Below are 19,535 nucleotides of genomic sequence, written 5' to 3'. Positions count from 1 at the left end.
AAATATACAATCATGTCATCTGCAAACAGGGACAATTTGACTTCTTCTTTTCCTAACTGAATACCCTTGATTTCTTTCTCTTGCCTGATTGCCTTTCTCTTGCCTGATTGCCAGAACTTCCAACACTATGTTGAATAGGAATGGTGAGAGAGGGCATCCCTGTCTTGTGCCAGTTTTCAAAGGGAATGCTTCCAGCTTTTGCCCATTGATTAGTCCTGTCTAGTGCATCAGGTCACTAGCAAATGTTATTAGAATCATTTAAGTTAATTTATTTAACAAACACATACAGTGCTAACTCTGTGCAGGGCATTGTTCCAAAGCATTTCACAAATGTTAATGTAAATGGTAATATATTGAGTCCTTATAACATCTCTCTAGACAGATATTACTATTATCCCTGTTTTACAGATGAGAAAACTGAGGCACAGAGACATTAATTAACTTGCTCAAGGTCACACAGCAAGGAGATATCGAGCCACATCAGTAGTCATATGACCTTGGGCATGTTTCTTCACCTTCAGAGGGTAACAAATACGAAATACTTTCACTCTTCAGAATTATCATTATATTAAAGCAGGTATAAAAATTTTACAGGTGAGACAATGGAAGGTCAGGGGTCCTGAAAGGCTTGCCTTATCCCTAAGAGAGTGGCAGAGCTAGGATTAGAATTCGTGTCTTTTGAATCCACGGTTCCCTGGAGTGTGCTGTGGATGGAAGGTGGTAATAGTTTCTGATGTCAAAATCCATCATTGCTGCTCCTGCTGCTGTTACTGTTGTTATTTGCCACAGAAGAACAGCCCCCACCCCGTCCCAAACACAGAGAGAGAAAAATAACAATGACAAGAACATGGCTGATTCTGTATGCAGCCTGCAGATCTAAAGCCATGCATAATTTACTCAACACTGCCCTGCAGTCACTTAAGCTGAGGAGAGATCGCTATAAATTCAGGTCTGCATACCCTAATTTATTTCTTATTTATTTTACTGATACATACCTAGGGCCTCCAGTGAGCTGCTTCTATACCTGCACAAAGGCACTGGCAGCCCTAAGTGCAACTAGGGCAGGAAAGGAGACCTTGAAATAAGCCCTCGAAGAAAAACTGGACTCTACGCACTAGAATCATAGAAGTTAAATTAATTTTTCTGGTAAACTGAAATTAAACCCATGCCCACGCTCACCCCCTATTTGTGAAACATAGGACTGAAAAGGTTGTTAAATGTCCTGTTCTACTTTTCTCTCTTAGTAAAGAGAGCATTAAATGTACTTCTTCCACGAGTATAAGATTATTTTTCTGAGTCACAGAATGTCAAAAGATAAGCAAATATTCTAATACTAAGACATAATCAGAAAGGGAATGGGGAGGAGAAGAAAAAAGTCTATTTTCTTGAGTGATTACTGAGGACCAAATGCTATGCAAGGTGCTGTCAAAAGCAGAGGTAATGGCCATTGTAGTCTTCAAATGGAAAGCAAGGTAAGCTGGAAGAAACGTCAGCCATCCTTCCCCAAAGATCTCTTTTCACAGATGGTCAAACTGTGTCCCAGACAGAGAACATGACTTGTCGGAGGTCACTCAGCAAGTTAGTCCCAGCATGCTCCCCTTTTAGCCTCAAACTTATTTCAAAACTCAGCTTGAGTCCTTCGAGAGCCAGCGCTGCCCTACAAGCTTTACTTGCATTGTTTCCTTTAGCCTTCCCCTCCTCCAATGAATTGTCCTTACAGATATGGACATGAGGACACAGAAAGGCTGAACGCTGCACTCACACTGTTACATTCCTGCTGAAACTGAGCTTGAAGCCGGGGCTCAGCCTGTGCTTTTATGCACCAAACCTGAAACCTTTGTGACCACCTTCAAGACGTCTGCTTTTGTCTCCAAACTGCGCTGACTAGGGCCATACAGGTAGATTCAGAAGGGCAGGAGGCTTCAGCAGGAAAAAGCTCCTGGCTCTAGGATGAGGCCTGGGCATGGGTTATATTTATTAACCCAATATTTATTTTTCTCACTTTTTTTTCGTTTTTAACCCACCCAAACAGAAGGTTATACTTTTGGCTTTTGGTTCTTGGGCTAAAACAGGAGAGGCAGAAAGGTCATTCTATCGAAGGTCAAGGTTCAGCCTTGCTGAGTTGTAGTGTCTGATCATTTTTCCCATGCATCCCTCACTTCTGTAAATGGGGCACCTGGGCCTTGGGGACACAGACTCACCCGCAGAACATGAAGATGGTGCTTGAAGTGGCATCGTAGGGCAGAGGCAGCGTCTGCTGCAGGCACAGCTGCTCACAGCCGCCATTAAAACCATCAGAGCAGTCAATGCCTTTGGAGTGGTCGTAGCAGCCGGAGCCATCCTTCATGGGTTTCAGGTCCTCGGGGCACTGCTCAGAGAGAGGGCAACAGGGTGGTTATGGCTTGGGAGGTTGTAGGCCCCATCATGCCCTCTCCTCCCTCCTGGAAGAGACATGTGTCAGGGATTGATAGAAAGGTATTCAGTAGTATCCTTTGGTCAGTTAATACCTTTGTGACAAGTTCCACAAGTCCCTTTACTTCTCTGAACCTCAGCGTGCCCACCTGTAAAATGGGACTTTTGTGACTATCTTCTTATAGCTTTGTGAGAATGAAGAGTGATAATGTCAGCAAAGTGTTGAGAACACTGGCTCACACAGCAACAGCACAGCAAATATCAGCTGCTGTTAATATTGACATTGCTGGGATCATATGCATTATTGCTTCTACTGTTACTGCCCTATGGGGTCTACTGTTAGAAAGGTCACATGGGGAGGTTGCAAGATATATATTTAAAAGCCTCTACCAGTATGAGTTTAATTTCCAGCTTTTCCTCTTCTCACTACGTGACCCAGAGAAGTTACTTGCCGTCTCTGATCCTCAATGTTCTCATCTAATAAATGGGCACAATATCTACAACTACAGATTAGTTGTGAAGCTGAAGGTGGATCATGGGGGTGCATACCTTACTTCAGAATTTGGCACATAATTTAGTACTCATAAAATGTGAATTACCTTCCTTCCTGTCTTGAATTTGTCTCTTCTTCTCCACCCTTGTTCCTGGAGCCATAAGTGAGATTCCTGCATACTCACAACATCATGGAAAGGGCTCCTAGCCAGTCTGCTGGACTCTAGTCAGGCCTTCTCAAAACCATCCTCCAAATGGCCAACAGAGTGCTCATTCTAAATAGCATCACTCCCCAGCTTAAATAAGTAAATGAATCTTAAAACATGTGAATCTGCCGTAAACTGATATTCAAGGCCCTCCCTTTATAGACAACCAAGTGCTCTGCTTGGCCATATGCACAGCCCTCCCCATAATCCTCTGGTCCCTAAGCAAACTCCAAGGAGTTCTACCTTCAATGGCCTCAGCTAGAATGCTCTTGTCAGTGGGTCTGGCACCTGCTATGCGCTCCTTCAGTGGAAAATCATATACTGTGGAGACAGATGGCTATTGATTTAATTTAATTTTCCATCATTTGATGAGGCTGAGCTCGTCTTCTCCATCCCAGCTGATGGAGAAGTAGTTCCAACACTCTTGCCTTCAGAAGAGAAAATGAGGTACAGGGTTTTTATTTCAGTCCTCCTGCTGGCATTTCTTGTCCACAAAGATTAACACCCAGAGGCCAGCTTTCCTCATCCATCATCGGACATCACTGATTAAAATGCCTTCCCACCGTGAGCCCCCACCAGCCAACTCCCTGCTCCGCTTCCCATGCCGTCACCTAAACAACACCAATAATAAAACATACACATAAAAATTAATTTACAAAAACCACAATAACAAAAAAAAAAAAGGTCAGCCCTCTTGGAAATTAAATTTTGCCTGAGAAGATTCTATAATTACAAATGCATGCGAGAGTTCTGCAAGACATTTGAGACTGGCGCCAGGAAGACTGACAGAGAAAGTAGGTTATAAATGGCCTTTGTCAAGCTGCAGAAAGGTTATAAAACTGCTGTATTTTGTGCTTAAAAAATAAATTTTCCATGTGAGTGAAGTGCTGTACATATTAATACAAGCTCAGAGGAAGCCCCTGCTTGTCTCTGAACATTCACCGTCAGACAAGAGGGCACCTGGTCACAGGGTCATTTGGAGCCATTTGCGGGTACTGGGACCTGGCTTCAGTCTGTTTGCAGACTCGTGGAGCATGTTGAAAAGAATGACTGATCTTCCTACCAGGTAACAGAAGACACCCGGGCAGGGTATGGTCTCAGTTCTTCCCATGCCCCAGTGATTCTCTACCACATTTGTTTTTTAAATGTGTTCACTAAACTCCAGGTTTTATCTAAGTGCTTTACCTGTTTTAACTTATTTAATCCCTATAGCAAATACATGAGGTAGAGTGGTAGGCTGATAATGGTTCCCAAGGCATGTCTCTGTCCTAACCCTTGGAACTTGGAATCTATGAATGCGACTTTCTATGGTAAAGGTTATGCCGATGTGATTGTGTCAAAACTCTTGAGGACACCCTCCTGGGTTTTCCAGGTTGGCCTAAATGCCATCACAAATGTTCTTATGACAGAGAGGCAGAAAGAAATTACACACACAGAGGAGAAGGCGACATGGGGGTGGAACAGAGATTGGTGCATTGTGGCCACAAACCAATCAATGCTGCTGCTACCACAACCTGAAAGAGGCCAGGCATGGATTCTCCTCTAGAGCCTCCAGAAGGAGCACCACCAGAAATCAAATGCCAGCACCTTGATTTTGAATTTCTGGCCTCCAGCACTGGCTGAGAACAAATTTCTTGATAATTATCTTAAGCCACCGAGTTTGCGGCAATTTCTTGCAGCAGACAAGATAGGTACCATCATGATTCCCATTTTGCAGAGGAGGAAGCTGAGGAGAGGGTTACACAGTTTGGTGGTGACGGAGGCAGAGCTTCTCAGGCTTCCCAGCTTTCTTGCTATTAACTGCCTAATGGGCAAGCCACTTCACCACCCTGTCATTTACTCACTGACTGACATATAGTTTTAAGAAGTCCTGTCATTTACTGACTGACTGACATCTAGTTGTAGGAAGTCCTCTTATTTACTGGCTGACTGACGTCTAGTTTTAGGAAGTTAGAACAAGGTAGGGCTTAGAGCTGATCTAACCTCCTTACTTTAGAACTGAGGCCCAGAAAGTTAGAGAACATCATCCCATATTCCTCAGCACATGAATGGAGAACGTGAAGCCAGACTTCCCTTGCCCCAGCTTGGTGTTCTCTGTCCACTACACTCACTTCCCTTCAGGTTAAAGCATTTTGTAGACTTGCAGATCCTATAATCTCTCTCCCCAAGATGATTTGCTGATGGGAAACTGAGGGTCAGAAAGGTAAGGGGACTTGACCAACATCACACAGCAAATTAAAGGCAAGATTTGATCCATGCCTGTGCGAAAGGCTTTCTAAGTACATCAAGTGGGTTTACCAGTTACCATCATTCCTTCCTCTGTCATGGACTTCATGCCCTGTGCCTTGGAGGATGAGTAGGGGCAGATGAGATCTAGCCATCGTTTGAGATTACTTGTATATTATTAGTGTTTAATTGGTTTTTTGCTTATAATCTGTCTCCTCCACCAAAAGGTAAATGTTATAATAATATGGACCATGTGGCTTTTCCTAAGCTGTCTGGCATAGAGTTGGTACTTGTTATTTGCTGAATGAATAGGTGGAGTGCCAGAAATGACATTTAGTGTGTCTGTATATTAACTTTGGATCTGAATCCACACTACTCTTATAAGTTGTATAACCTTCAGGCAGTGACATAAAGTCTCCTATCTTCATGTGATTACTGTGATGGGTAAATAATATGGTCACCAGCTTCAAAGATGGTCCCCAGTGATTCCTGCCTTCTGGTATTAAGACTCGTATAATCCCCTCCTACACTGCACCAGAATTGGTCTATGTGACCAATCATATGTGGCAGAAGAGGAGGTATGTGGCTTCTAAAGGTTGATCATAAGAGAGATCTTTCTTTCCCTCTGTCTGTCTCTCGCTCTCTCTTATCACTTGCTCTAGTGAAAGCAAGCTGCCATGTTTTCAGCAGCCCTATGGAAAGTCTCATGTGGCAAGCAAGTAAAGCCTCTGGCCAACAGCCAGTAAGGCTGGGGCCTGCCAGCAAAACATGAGTGAGCCTGCAACTAAACTATCCAGCCCCAATCCAAGCTTGTTCAGATATTGGCAACCCCAGCTGACATTTTGACTAGGACTTTGTAGGGGTGGGCCAGAACCACACATCTAAGCTGCTCTTGAATTTCTGACCCTTAACAATTCTGTGGGATAATAAATACTTTTTGTTTTAAGTGACTTGATTTTTGAGATAATTTGTTACACAGCAATAGCTAACTAATATAGTGAGATTAATGTATGCAGATAAATGTACACAGTGATCAGCAAGTAGTTCTGCTGTTATAGGTATTTGTAAAGAGCTTAGAATCTGGTTTGAGAGATAAATATACACATCTATCAGAGAACTAGTTAGTTATAGAACACTCATAAAGAAGTATGGTAAAATGTGTTTGGGAAAATAAAACCTCCGCCAATGTGAGTGACTATGGAATATTGAAACTGGGAGATTTTAGTCTTTTCTCCTCTTGTAGGAAGGGAACCCTGTAGGAAAGAAGTTCCTACAGGAAGAGAAAAGAGACATCTAACGTACTGGAAGAGGAAGACTAGAATTCATTACCAGGCACTGTCACTTGCTTGCCTTGCGATCTTGGACAAGTCCTTGAAACTATTTTGGCCTGTTTTCTTTCTATAAGTGGAGGAGCCAGTTTGGAGACAGGAATATGAGGACTAAAGTCAGGCCTGAATTCCAATGAAAGATTTGTGAAACTGAGCATATAGGCAGAATGCCTCACCTCAGAGACAGCCTCAGGTTCCTCAGCTGTAAAATGCAAATAATGTCTCTCTTGGAGGCACTTCTGAAGATTGTATGATAAAACACTTCTGACGTATCTGGCTTTAGAGCTGGTACATAATAGACGCCTAATAAATGAAGACTAAATATATGGGGATATATAAACAAGTGGTAAATTAACCGAAACCCCAAAAGAAATCCTAGCTTAGTTGGGAGGAATCACGATGTCTGACTAGATGCAGGTAGGATGTACCTCCTCCATGGAGAGGAACCAGAATAATAAGTAGATACACACATTTCAAACAGATCGTCTAGAAGAGAATGCTAAGATTCATCAGAGAAGAAATGAGAAGCACCAGGAGTAAGTAAGTAGAGACTTTGAGGCAGTTGGCCTAGTCAGAAACCAACAGAGAGCTGGAATGGGCTCCTGGATGTGGGGTAACAGTAAGAGAGAACTCCCCAGGGCTCCAAAATGGGGTTTTACACCTTGGCTGTGGGGAAACCCTCAACCTACTGGGGCCTTTGGCCTGACATGTGAAGTGCCTAACGGTTGCATAAAACAATTGCTACAGAATGAGCACCCACATAAAATCCCACAGGCATCTGAACCTGGAGTAGACACAGCTGGGCACTATTTTGAGAGCCAAGATACTGAGAATCTGCAGATATGGCTGCTGCTGCACTGTTCTAAAGAGGGAGAGGGAAGACTGGGTGCTCCCACACATCCCCAGGAAGCTCCTTACTGCCCTGGTGCAGGCTGTTATTGAGACTGAGACATGGATGGACTGTACTTCTCACAGCTTTTCGCCCACATTGCTTGCCTGGGATGAACTCTGCCTTCTCTGGTATCAGGCCCAAAGCATCATTTTTGACAGTTTAATGCTGAGCTGCACCCTACCATTGGCGTGAGTTTGGGTTGGTGTGGCTGTAGCTGCTACCCAGTCAAGGAGGGACAGGAAGACCAGGCTATCCTATGCTTATCTAGGACAATAGACACAGCCCTGCAAGGGGCTGCTGTGAGACCAAGACTCAAGTGGGCCACACTCACTGCAGCTTCTTGCCAATGCGGCTCACCTGAGAAGGACCCCACCCTTTCTGGTCACAGCCCACAGCTGGCACCATGCTGAGCATTTAATGCTGGACTGTGCCCCAGCCTTGGGGCCGAGTGTGAGGTAACATGGTTGTAGCCACCACCCCACTGGGAGAGTGACAGGGTAGACCACATTCTCCTAAGCACACTCAGGACAATACCCTCCATCCTGCTGTTGGTGACTGCGAGACTAGGGACCAGCCCGTCCAACTCATCACATCTCCCAGGGAGACCAACATGGGTGGCTCCTAGCTCCTAAGGAAGCCAACTAATGGCCCAAGAATTAGCCCTCAAAAACCTACTAACACTGAAGCTAGAGTAAGCTACTTTGGGGCTTAAAAATAGGGACACTCACCCCACTGCTGCCACCATCAGGTGTGAAGACTGGCTCACTCTGTGTTTAAGGTCCCAGCTTAATTTCACCACAACCTCAACTAACAGCTGTATGAAATTGAAAACACAGTATCTCAAAATGTGTATTATTTAGCAAAATCAGTGCTAAGAGAAAAGTTTATAGCATTAAATGCCCACATCAAAAAATTATCACAAATTAACACCCTAACATGACACCTGAAAAAACTAGAAATATGGCTGGCAGCGGTGGCTCACGCCTGTAATCTCAGCACTTTGGAAGGCCAAGGTGGGCAGATCACCTGAGGTCGGGAGTTCAAGACCAGCCTGAGCAACATGGAGAAACCCCATATCTACTAAAAATACAAAATTAGCCGGGTGTGGTGGTGCATGCTTGTAATCCCAGCTACTTGGGAGGCTGAGGCAGGAGAATCTCTTGAACCCGGGAGGCAGAGGTTGCAGTGAGCCAGGATTGCGGCATTGCACTCCAGCCTGGGCAACAAGAGCAAAACTCTGTCTCAAAAAAAAAAAAAAGCAAAAAAGAAAAGAAAGAAAAGAAAAGAAAAAAGAACTAGAAGCACAAGAACAAACTACACCCAAAGTAAGCAGGACAAAAGATATAACAAAGATCAGAGCAGAAATAAATGAAATAGACCCAAAAAGCAATGAAATGAAAACATAATTTTTTGAAATGATAAACAAAATTGATAAGCCACTAGCAAGAAAAGAGAGAAGACTCAAATACATACAACCAGAAATGTAAAAAGAGACACTACAACTGATGCCATGGAAATACAAAAGATCATCAGAGACTGTTATGAAGACTATTATGTTCACAAACTAGAGAATTTAGAAAAAATGAATATATTCCTGACAACACAAAACCTGTGGAGATTGAACCAGGAAGAAACAGAATTCCTGAACAGACCAATAATGAGTAGTGAGATTGAATTGATAATAAAAAATATCTCTCAACAACAACAGAAAAAGCCAAGGACCGGATGAATTCACAGCCAACTTCTACCAAACATCCAAGGAGAACTAACACCAATCTTCCTGAAACAATTCCAAAAAAATGAGGAAGAGGAAATTCTCTCTAACTCATTCTATCAGGCCAGTATCACCCTGATACCAAAACCATACAAGGAAATAACAACAACAAAAAAGAAAACTATCCACTAATATCCTGATAAATACAGATGTCAGTATTTTGCTTAACAAAATACTAGCAAAAGGCCGGACACGGTGGCTCATGCCTGTAATTTCAGCACTTTGGGAGGCCAAGGCAGGCAGATCACGAGGTCAGGAGTTCGAGACCAGCCTAACCAGCATGGCGAAAGCCTGTCTCTACTAAAAATACAAAAAAATTAGCTGGGTATGGTGGCGCACACCTGTAGTCCCAGCTACTTGGGAGGCAGAGGCAGGAGAATTGCTTGAACCCAGGAGGTGGAGGTTGCAGTGAGCCAAGGTCATGCCACTGCACTTCAGCCTGGGTGACAGAGAGAGACTCCGTCCAAAAAAAAATACTAGCAAATCAAATCCAACAGCACATCAGAAAGATAGTATATCATGATCAGGTGGAATTTATCCGTGTGATGTAATGAGGATTCGAATATCCAAATCAATAAATGTGATACATCACATAAACAGAATTCAGGACAAAAGCCATACAATAATCTCCATAGATTCAGAAAAAAAAGCATTCAATAAAATTCCACATCCTTTGATGATAAAAACATATCCTCAACAGAGTAAGTATTTAAGATACACACCTCAACATAGTAAAGGCCATGACCCACAGCCGATATTTTATGCGGGGGGCGGGGGGGTGGCGGGAGGAAGCATTTCCTCTAAGAATTAGAACAAGACAAAGACGTCCCCTTTCAACAGTCTTATTCAACATAGCACTGGAAGTTCTCACCAGAGAAGTCAGGACAGAGAAAAATTAAATGTTATCCAAGTTGGAAAAGAAGAAGTCAAATTATCCCTGTTTGCTGTGTATTATATCTAAAAATCCCTAAAGACTCTATCAAGTTTCAAGATAAAAAATAACATGCAGAAATCAGTAGCATTTCTATAAACCAAAAAAAATCCTAAGCTGAGAATCAAATTAAGAAAGCAATCCATTTACAATAGCTACAAAAGTAAAATAAAATACCTAGGAATATATTTAACAAGGAGGTGAAAGATCTCTATAAAAATAATAACAAAACACTGATGAAATAAATTGTAGATGACATAAATACATGGAAAAACATCCCATGCTCATTGGATAATCAATATTGTTAAAAGGATTATATTGCCCAAAGCAATCTGCAGATTCAATCCAATCCCTATCAAATTACCAATATCATTTTTCAAAGCATTAGAAAAAAATCCTAAAATTCATATGTAACCAGAACAGAACCCAAATAACCAAAGCAATCTCAAGCAAAATAAACAAAGCTAGAAAATCATATTATCTGACTTCAAATTTTAGTACAAGGCATAGTAACCACAAAACCATGGTATTGGTATAAAAATAGACACTTAGATCGATAGAATAGAATGGAGAATCCAGAAATAAAGCCACATACCTGCAACCTAATGATCTTTGACAAAGTCAACAAAAATGGACACTGGTAAAATGATACTCCAGTTGCATTAGTCCATTATCATACTGCTATAAAGAAATATCTGAGACTGGGTAATTTATAAACAAAAGAGGTTTAATTGGCTCATGGTTCCAGAGGCTGTATAGAAAGCATGGCTGGGGAGGTCTCAGGAAACTTAAAATCATGAAGGAAGGTAAAGAGGAAAGAGGCACATCTTCACATTGCTGGAGCAGGAGGAAGAGAGCAAAATGAGAGGTGTTACACACTTTTAAACAACCAGATCTCAGGAGAACTCACTATTGCAAGAACAGCAAGGGGAAAATCTGCCCCCATGATACAATCACCTCCTACCAAACCCCTCCTCCAATACTGGGGATTACAAGTCAACATGAAATTTGGTTGGGAACACAAATCCAAATCATACCACTAATGAATAAATGGTACTGAAAAATTGGATAGCCATGACAGAAGAATGAAACTGGACTCATATTTCTCGCCGTATATTTTTTAAAAACCTCAAAATGGATGAAGACCGGAAACTACAAAAATCCTAGAAGAAAACCTAGAAAACACCAAGTGACTAAGTCCTCGAATCTAATTAAAGAGTGTCTACACAGCAAAAGAAACCATCTACAAAGTAAACAAACAACCTACAGAATGGGAGAAAATATTCACAGATTGTGCACCTGACAAAGGTCACATATCCAGAGTCCATAAGGAACTTAAACAATTCAACAAGTAACAACAAATAACCCCATTAAAAAGTGGGCAAAAGACATAAACAGACGCTTCTTAAAAGAAGACATGCGAGTGGCCTACAAACATGAAAAAATGTTCAACATTACTAATCAGCAAAGAGATCCACATCAAAACCATAGTGAGATACCATATCACACCTGTCAGAATGGCTACTATTCAAAAGTCAAAAAACAATAGATGCTGGTGAGGCTGTGGAGAAAAGGGAACACTTATAAACTGTTGGTAGGAATGTAAATTAGTACAACCTTTAAGGAAGACAGTATGGAGGCTTTTTAAAAGAACTAAAAATAGAACTACCATTCAATCCAGCAATCCCACTATTGGGTATAAACTCAAAGAGAAAAAAATCATTACATTAGGCCGGTCATGGTGGCTCATGCCTGTAATCCCAGCACTTTGGGAGGCCTAGGCAGGTGGATCACTTGAGGCCAGGAGTTCGAGACCAGCCTGGCCAACATGGTGAGACCTTGTCTCTACTAAAAGTACAAAAATCAGCCAGGCATGGTGGCACATGCTTATACTCCCAGCCACTCAGGAGGTTGAGGTGGGAGAATCACTTGAACCCAGGAGGTGGAGGTCGCAGTGAGCCGAGATCACGCTAGTGCACTCCAGCCTGGGTGACAGAGACCCTGTTTTAAAAAAAAAAAAAACAAAAAACAAAGAAGAAAACCTGCATTCATATGTTTACTGCAACAATAATAACATGAGTGTTATTTCATAATAGCAAAAATATGGAATTAACCTGAGTGTCTATCAAGAGTTGATTGAATAAAGAAAATGTGGTATACTCCTATCCCTCCCTTCTCCCCACCCACCCACAGACATACCACGGAATACTACTAGGGCATAAAAAAGAATGAAATGTCTTTTGCAGGAACATGGATAGAACTGGAGGCCATTATCATAAGTGAAATAACTCAGAAACAGAAAGTCAAATATGACATGCTCTCACTTATAAGTGGGAGCTAAACAATGGGTACACCTGCACGTACAGAGTGCAATGACAGACACTGGAAACTACAAAAGGTGGGAGAATGGAAGGGTGAAGAAGAGTGTGAGGGTTAACAAAGTACTGATTGGGTACAACGTTCACTATTCAGGTGATGGGTATAATAAAATCTCAAACTTCACCACTACACAGTGTAAGCATGAAAGCGACCGGCTTGTACCCTCTAAATATATAAAAATAAAAATATAAAGAAAGGTAACTGAAACTATTAGCTGATTTTTTTTCTTTTCCACATGTCTAAGTCCTTCTTTAGATCATTTAACAAATATTCACCAAACACCAACCTACTCAGTGCTAAGGAAATGTTTTAGGTGCCGAAAATGTAGCAGTAAACAAGACACAAGACCTTCCTCTCATAGAATTTACATTCTAGAGAAGTGATAAATAATTAATAAGTAAACAAACAAAATGATTATTTGTAGAGTAAAAAAAATTATGAATAAAGATAAAAGTATAATACGATACAAAGTTAATGAGGATGGAGTGAAAGAAGCATAAATGTAGCCTAAAAATAGGATAGACAGACTTATTTCACTTTAGTCTTCTTTTTCAAAAGAAGTTTTGGTCATTATAATTCCTCTGCCTTTCATTTAAATTCCAGAAAAATCTTGTCTATACTTATAAAAATCATGCTGAGGTTTTGATAGGAATTATATTAAACCTTTATATCAATTCGAGGCATGTGGGCATCTTTATTATGTAGTGCCATCCAATTCATGAATACAGTATGTCTTCCCATGTGATTAGATCTTCTTTGATTTCTTTCACCAGTATTTTAAAGTTTTGCTAAAGCTAAACATGGCCCATGTGTATTTTGTCAGATTTGCATCTGAGTATTTGATTACTTTTTAGGCATTGCAAATTATATTGTATTTTTTACATATTTTGTCAGATTCACATTGAATATTTTGTTATGTTTCAGAAACTGCAAATGGTATTGTATTTTTTTATTTCAAACATTCACATGTTCATTGCTAGTGTTCAGGAATACAATTTATGTTGTATATTTTTCTTGTATTCTGAGACCTTGCCAAGCTTACTAATTACTTCTAGAAATTTCTTTTGTAGATTCCCTGAGATTTTCTACGTAAAAACATCATGTGATCTGCCAACGGGTCAGTCTTATAGTCTCACTTCTTCCTTTCTTATCTGAATGCCTTCTTCCTTTTTTGATTTTTTTTTCCCTGTTATTGCACTGGCCAGAACTTTCCACATGATGTTGAATAACGGTGGGCAGAGTGAATCTCCTTTTCTTGTCTCTGAACTTTTGGAGAAAGTATTCAGTCTTTCAACACAAATATGTCAGCTGTAGCTCTTTTATTGATGTTCTTCATCAAGTTGAGTAAGTTCTCCTCTATTATTTTTTTGGAAGTTTTAAAAATCATTTTGGGTGTGGAATTTTGTCAAATGCTTTTCTTGTATCCATTGACATGACGATGTGATTTTTCTTCTTCTGCCTGTGATTATTGTCATGCGCGTCCCTGTGAAGAGACCACCAAACAGGCTTTGTGTGAGCAACATGGCTGTTTATTTCACCTGGGTGCAGGTGGGCTGAGTCCGAAAAGAAAGTCAGTGAAGGGAGATAAGGGTGGGGCCGTTTTACAGGATTTGGGTAGGTAAAGGAAAATTACAGTCAAAGGGGGGTTGTTCTCTGGCAGGCAGGAGTGGGGGTCACAAGGTGCTCAGTGGGGGAGCTTTTTGAGCCAGGATGAGCCAGGAAAAGGAATTTCACAAGATAATATCATCACTTAAGGCAAGGACTGGCTATTTTCACTTCTTTTGTGGTGGAATGTCATCGGTTAAGGTGAGGCAGGGCATTTACACTTTTTTTTGTGATTCTTCAGTTACTTCAGGGCATCTGGGCGTGTATGTGCAAGTCACAGGGGATGAGATGGCTTGGCTTGGGCTCAGAGGCCTGACATTCCTGCCTTCTTATATTAATAAGAAAAATAAAATAGTGTTGAAACGTTGGGGCTGCGAAAATTTTTGCAGGGTGTTATGGAGAGAGAATGGGCGATGTTTCTCATGGCTGCTTCAAGTAGGATTAGGGGCGGCGTGGGAACCTAGAGTGGGAGAGATTAAGTTGAAGGAAGATTTTGTGGTAAGGGATGATATTGTGGGGTTGTTAGAAGAAACATTTGTTGTATTGAGAATGATTGGTGATGGCCTGGATGTAGTTTTGTATGAACTGAAAAACTAAACGGCAGACACAAGGTAAGAGAAGGAGAAAAAACAGGTATTGAAGAAAAAACAGGTATTGAAGGACTAAGAATCGGGAGGACCTAGGACATGTAATTAGAGAGTGCCCAAGGAGGTTCCGCATAGCCTTGCCAGCAAAGATTATTTACTTACTTTAAGAGGGAATTTAGAGTGGCGGTTTGGGATAGCACTAGGAGACATCAGCTGTGATGGCTTGGAGAAACATTGTAAACCGGCAGCGTAACCCCGAGCATGGCATTTATGAGTAGTTGAGAAGGTGAATAGGAGTATGATGAGACAGAAGACAGCAGGGATGAAAGTTTTTTGGGGTGCAGTCTAAGTTGGTCTGGTGTCCGGAATGAGACTGGGACCTAAGAAAAAGGAGTGACTGCAGAGGAGCTCAAATGGGCTGGAACCTGTAGCATTCCGAGGATAGGCCTGAATTCCGAGAAGGGAAAGTGGTAAAAGTATTGTCTAGTCCTTTTTAAGTTGGTGACTGAGCTTGGTGAGGTGTGTTTTTAAAAGACCATTAGTCCATTCTACCTTTCCTGAAGGTTGAGGAGAGTAAAAGATATAAAGGTTTCACTGAATACCAAAAGCCTGAGAAACTGCTTGGGTGATCTGACTAGTAAAGGCTGGTCCGTTATCAGACTGTGTAGAGGTAGGAAGGCCAAACCAAGGAATTATGTCTGAAATGACTGCAGTGGCCTTCTCAGACCCTGTGGGAAAGGTCTCTACCCATTCAGTGAAAGTGTCTACCCAGACTAGGAGATATTTTAGTTTTCTGCCTCGGGGCATGTGAGCAAAGTCAATTTGCCAGTCCTGGGCAGGGGCAAATCCTCCAGCTTGTGTAGGAAAGGGAGGGGGCCTGAACAATCCCTGAGGGGCAGTAGAATAGCAGATGGAACACTGAGAAGTGATCTCCTTGAGGACAGATTTCCATGATGGAAAGGAAATGAGAGGTTCTGAGACGGGCTAGTGGCTTGTAACCTACATGGAAGAGGTTATGAAATGATGACAGAATAGAATGGGTCTGTGAGGCTGGAAGGAGTTATTTTCCTTGGTCTAAGAACCATTTGCCTTGTAAGAGATTGATAGGTGGAATTTCAGCGGGGGGAGTAGGTGGGAGTGGCTGATATGAAGGAGGAAAATTGTGAGGGATAGAAGTTGGAACGCTAGCTGCTTTGTTAGCTAACTTATCAGCATAAGCATTGTCCTGAGCGATGGTTGGGAGAAGAAAATAGATTTTGGAAGTTATGAGAACTGTAGAGAGTTGAGCATAGTTTGTGATTTTTAGGGCATCTAACAGTATTAAAGCAGTGGCAGCCACTGTGTGCAGACATGAGGGCTAGGCTAAAATAGTAAGGTCAAATTGTTTGGACAGAAAGGCTACAGGACGCGGTCCCTGCTCTTGTGTAAGAATTCTGACTGCACTAACCATGCCTAGGAAGGAAAGGAGTTATTGTTTTGTAGAAGGGATTGGGATTTGGGAGATTAGCTGGACACGATCAGCAGGGAGAGTAAGTGTGTATTTATGAGAATTATGCCGAGATAGGTAACAGATGAGGAAGAAATTTGGGCTTGACTGAAGTAATAGGGGCTGTCCGTGAGGCCTTGCAGCAGTACAGCCTAGGTAAATTTGCTGAGCCTGATGGGTGTCAGGGTCAGTCCAGGTGAAAGCAAAGAGAGGCTGCGATGAAGGGTGCAGGGGAATAGTGAAAAAAGCATCTTTAGATCAAGAATGGAATAGTGAGTTGTGGAGGAAGATGTCGAGGACAAAAGAGTGTACGGGTTTGGCACCACAGAGTGGGTAGGCAAAACAATTTGGTGGATAAGGCACAGATCTTGAACTAATCTGTAAGACTTGTACGGTGTTTGGACAGGTAAAATGGGGAAATTGTAAGGAGACTTTATAGGTTTTAGAAGCTGATGCTGTAGCAGGCGAGTGATAACAGGCTTTAATCCTTTCAAAGCGTGCTTCGGGATGGGATACTGGCGTTGAGCAGGGTAAGGGTGATTAGGTTTTAATGAGATGGTAAGGGGTGCATGATCAGTCACCAAGGAGGGAGTAGAGGTATCCTATGTTTGTGGGTTAAGGTGGGGGGATACGAGGGGAAGACGCAAAGGAGGCTTTGGGTTTGGGAGAGGGGGGGCAATGAGATGTGGCTGTAGTCCAGGAATAGTCAGGGAAGCCGATAATTTAGTTTAAATGCAGATAATTTGGTTAAAATGTCTCCACCTAATAAGGGAACTGGGCAGGTGGGGATAACTAAAAAGGAGTGTATAAAAGAATGTTGTCCAAGTTGGCACCAGAGTGGGGAGTTTTAAGAGGTTTAGCAGCCTGGCCGTCAAAACCCACAACAGTTATGGAGGCAAGTTACCCTTGAAAAGAAGGTAAAGTGGAGTGGGTAGCCTCCGTATTGATCAAGAAGGGGACAGACTTACCCTCCACTGTAAGAGTTACCCAAAGCATCTGTGATGGTCCAGGAGGCTTCCAAGGCCATGGGGCAGCATCAGTCTTCAGCCGCTAAGCCGAGAAGATCTGGGAAGGAGTCAGTCAGAGAGCCTTGGGCCAGAGCTCCAGGTGCTCTGCGAGTGATTGCCTGGCAAGTTGGACAGTCCGATTTCCAGTGGGGTCCCGTACAGATGGAACATGGCTTAGGAGGAATCCCAGGCTGTGGGCATTCCTTGGCCCAGTGGCCAGCTTTCCGGCACTTGTAGCAAGCTCCTGGGGCAGGAGGTTCTGGAGGAACCCATGGCAGCTGCGGTTCAGGCGTTTGGAGCTGTGTGCTGCAGATGTGGCTGGGGTTTGTCTCACAGTCGAGGCAAGGAATTGCAACTCAGAAATAAGTTGCTACTTGGCTGCCTCTACTCTATTATTGTACACCTTGAAGGCGAGGTTCATTAAGTCCTGTTGGGGGGTTTGAGGGCTGAAATTTAATTTTGGGGGTTTATTTAATGTCAGGAGCAGATTGGGTAATAAAATAAAATGCATATTAAGAATAAGATGACCTTCTGACCTTTCAGGGTCTAGGGCTGAAAAGAGTCTCAGGGTTGCTGCTAAATAGGCCATTAACTGGGCTAAGTTTTTCATATTTGATGAAAAAGAGCCTAAACGCTAACTGATTTGGGAGAGGTCGGATAAAGAAAAAGGACCATTAACCTTGACTATGCCTTTAGCTCTATCCACTTTTTTAAGAGGAAATTTCTGGGCAGGTGGGGGAGGGCTAGTCGAGGAACGAAACTGTAAGCCAGACCAGGTGTGAGGAGGGGAGGTGATAAAAGGATTATAAGGTGGGGGAGTGGAGGCTGAGGAAAAATTGGGACCTAGCTCGGCCTGGTGAGGAGGGGAGAGGTCAGATGGGTCTGTAGAAAAGGAAGATTAGAAAGACTCAGTGACGCTTGGGATTGGGACTGAGGGGACAGGCGGGAGGGAAAGAAGTAAGATTTGGGATGAGTTGCATTGGGAACAGAGACTAGGGAGGGACCAATGTGTAAAAGAATGCCTGGACGTCAGGCACCTCAGACTGTTTGCCCATTTTATGACAATTATTTAGATCTTGTAGGAAGGAAAAATCTCAAGTGCCGTTTTCTGGCTATTTGGAACTGCTATTGAGTTTGTATTGGGGTCAAGCAGCATTGTAGAAGAAAATAAGGCATTTAGATTTTAGATCAGGTGTGAGTTGAAGAGGTTTTAAGTTCTTGAGAACACAGGCTAAGGGAGAAGAAGGAGGAATGGAGGGTGGAAGGTTGCCCATAGTGAAGGAGGCAAGCCCATAGAAAAGAGAGAGTAGAGACACAGAGAGAAGGAGTTTGGTGGTTCTTGCCCTCCAGAAAAGCAGGAAAATTGTCAGGGAGCCAAAATAAGACATTGGGGTGCAAAAATAAGAGATCGGGGCACAAAAAAGAGGTCAGGGCACAAAAATAAGAGGGGGCGCAAAAATAAGAGGTTGAAGTACTTGCCCCTCCCACAGAAAAGCAGAGAAGGGGTAGAAACAGAGAAGGGGTTGGGGTGCTTGCCTCCCCCCCAGAAAAGCAGAGAAGGGGTAGAGACAGGGAGGGTAGGGGTTGGGGTGCTTGCCCCTCCCCCAGAAAAGCGGGACTTGCCACTTAGGGTGAAGGACCAAGGCAGGCATCCCTTCAGCGTGGTCAGACACCTCTGAAACGTAGGTGAGTAATCAGAGAGGCGTCCCTACAATGATTAAACACCAAGGGAAGGCTGCCTTCCCCTGTCCGTGACCGGCGCCAGCATTTTGGGTCCATGGATAAAACGTGTCTCCTTTATCTCTACCAGAAAATGAAAGGAATTGAAATTAAGAGAAGGGAGAGATTGAAGGGTGATGAGAAAGAGGTTGAGAGATAGTGAGAGAGGTTGGAGAAGACAGTAAAAAGGGGCCGCTTACCCGATTTAAAATTGGTGAGATGTTCCTTGGGCTGGTTGGTCTGAGGACCAGAGGTCATAGATGGATCTTTCTCACCGAGCAAAGAGCAGGAGGACAGGGGATTGATCTCCCAAGGGAGGTCTCCTGATCCGAGTCATGCACCAAAATGTCATGCATATCCGTGTGAAGAGACCACCAAACAGGCTTTGTGTGAGCAACATGGCTGTTTATTTCACCTGGGTGCAGGCTGGCTGAGTCCGAAAAGAGAGTCAGCGAAGGGAGATAAGGGTGGGGCCGTTTTATAGGATTTGG

At 42.7% G+C, this 19,535-nt stretch overlaps 1 protein-coding gene across 1 annotated transcript in view; it reads right to left on the bottom strand.

Annotated features, from left to right (window-relative positions):
- The window catches only part of ASTN2 (astrotactin 2), a 982,181-nt gene that overhangs the window by 383,547 nt on the left and 579,099 nt on the right, over window positions 1-19,535 (bottom strand). Inside the window, exon 12 of the mRNA XM_011950063.1 lies at window positions 2,202-2,368. Within this exon, the coding sequence (XP_011805453.1) occupies window positions 2,202-2,368 (167 nt within the window). The remainder of the gene's footprint in view (window positions 1-2,201; window positions 2,369-19,535) is intronic.

Source organism: Colobus angolensis, unplaced genomic scaffold, assembly GCF_000951035.1.
Source record: "Colobus angolensis palliatus isolate OR3802 unplaced genomic scaffold, Cang.pa_1.0 Scaffold301, whole genome shotgun sequence".
NCBI classification, from domain to species: domain Eukaryota; kingdom Metazoa; phylum Chordata; class Mammalia; order Primates; family Cercopithecidae; genus Colobus; species Colobus angolensis.
Note: the sequence above shows the minus strand (reverse complement) of the source record. Positions and strands in the feature narration are given on the sequence as shown.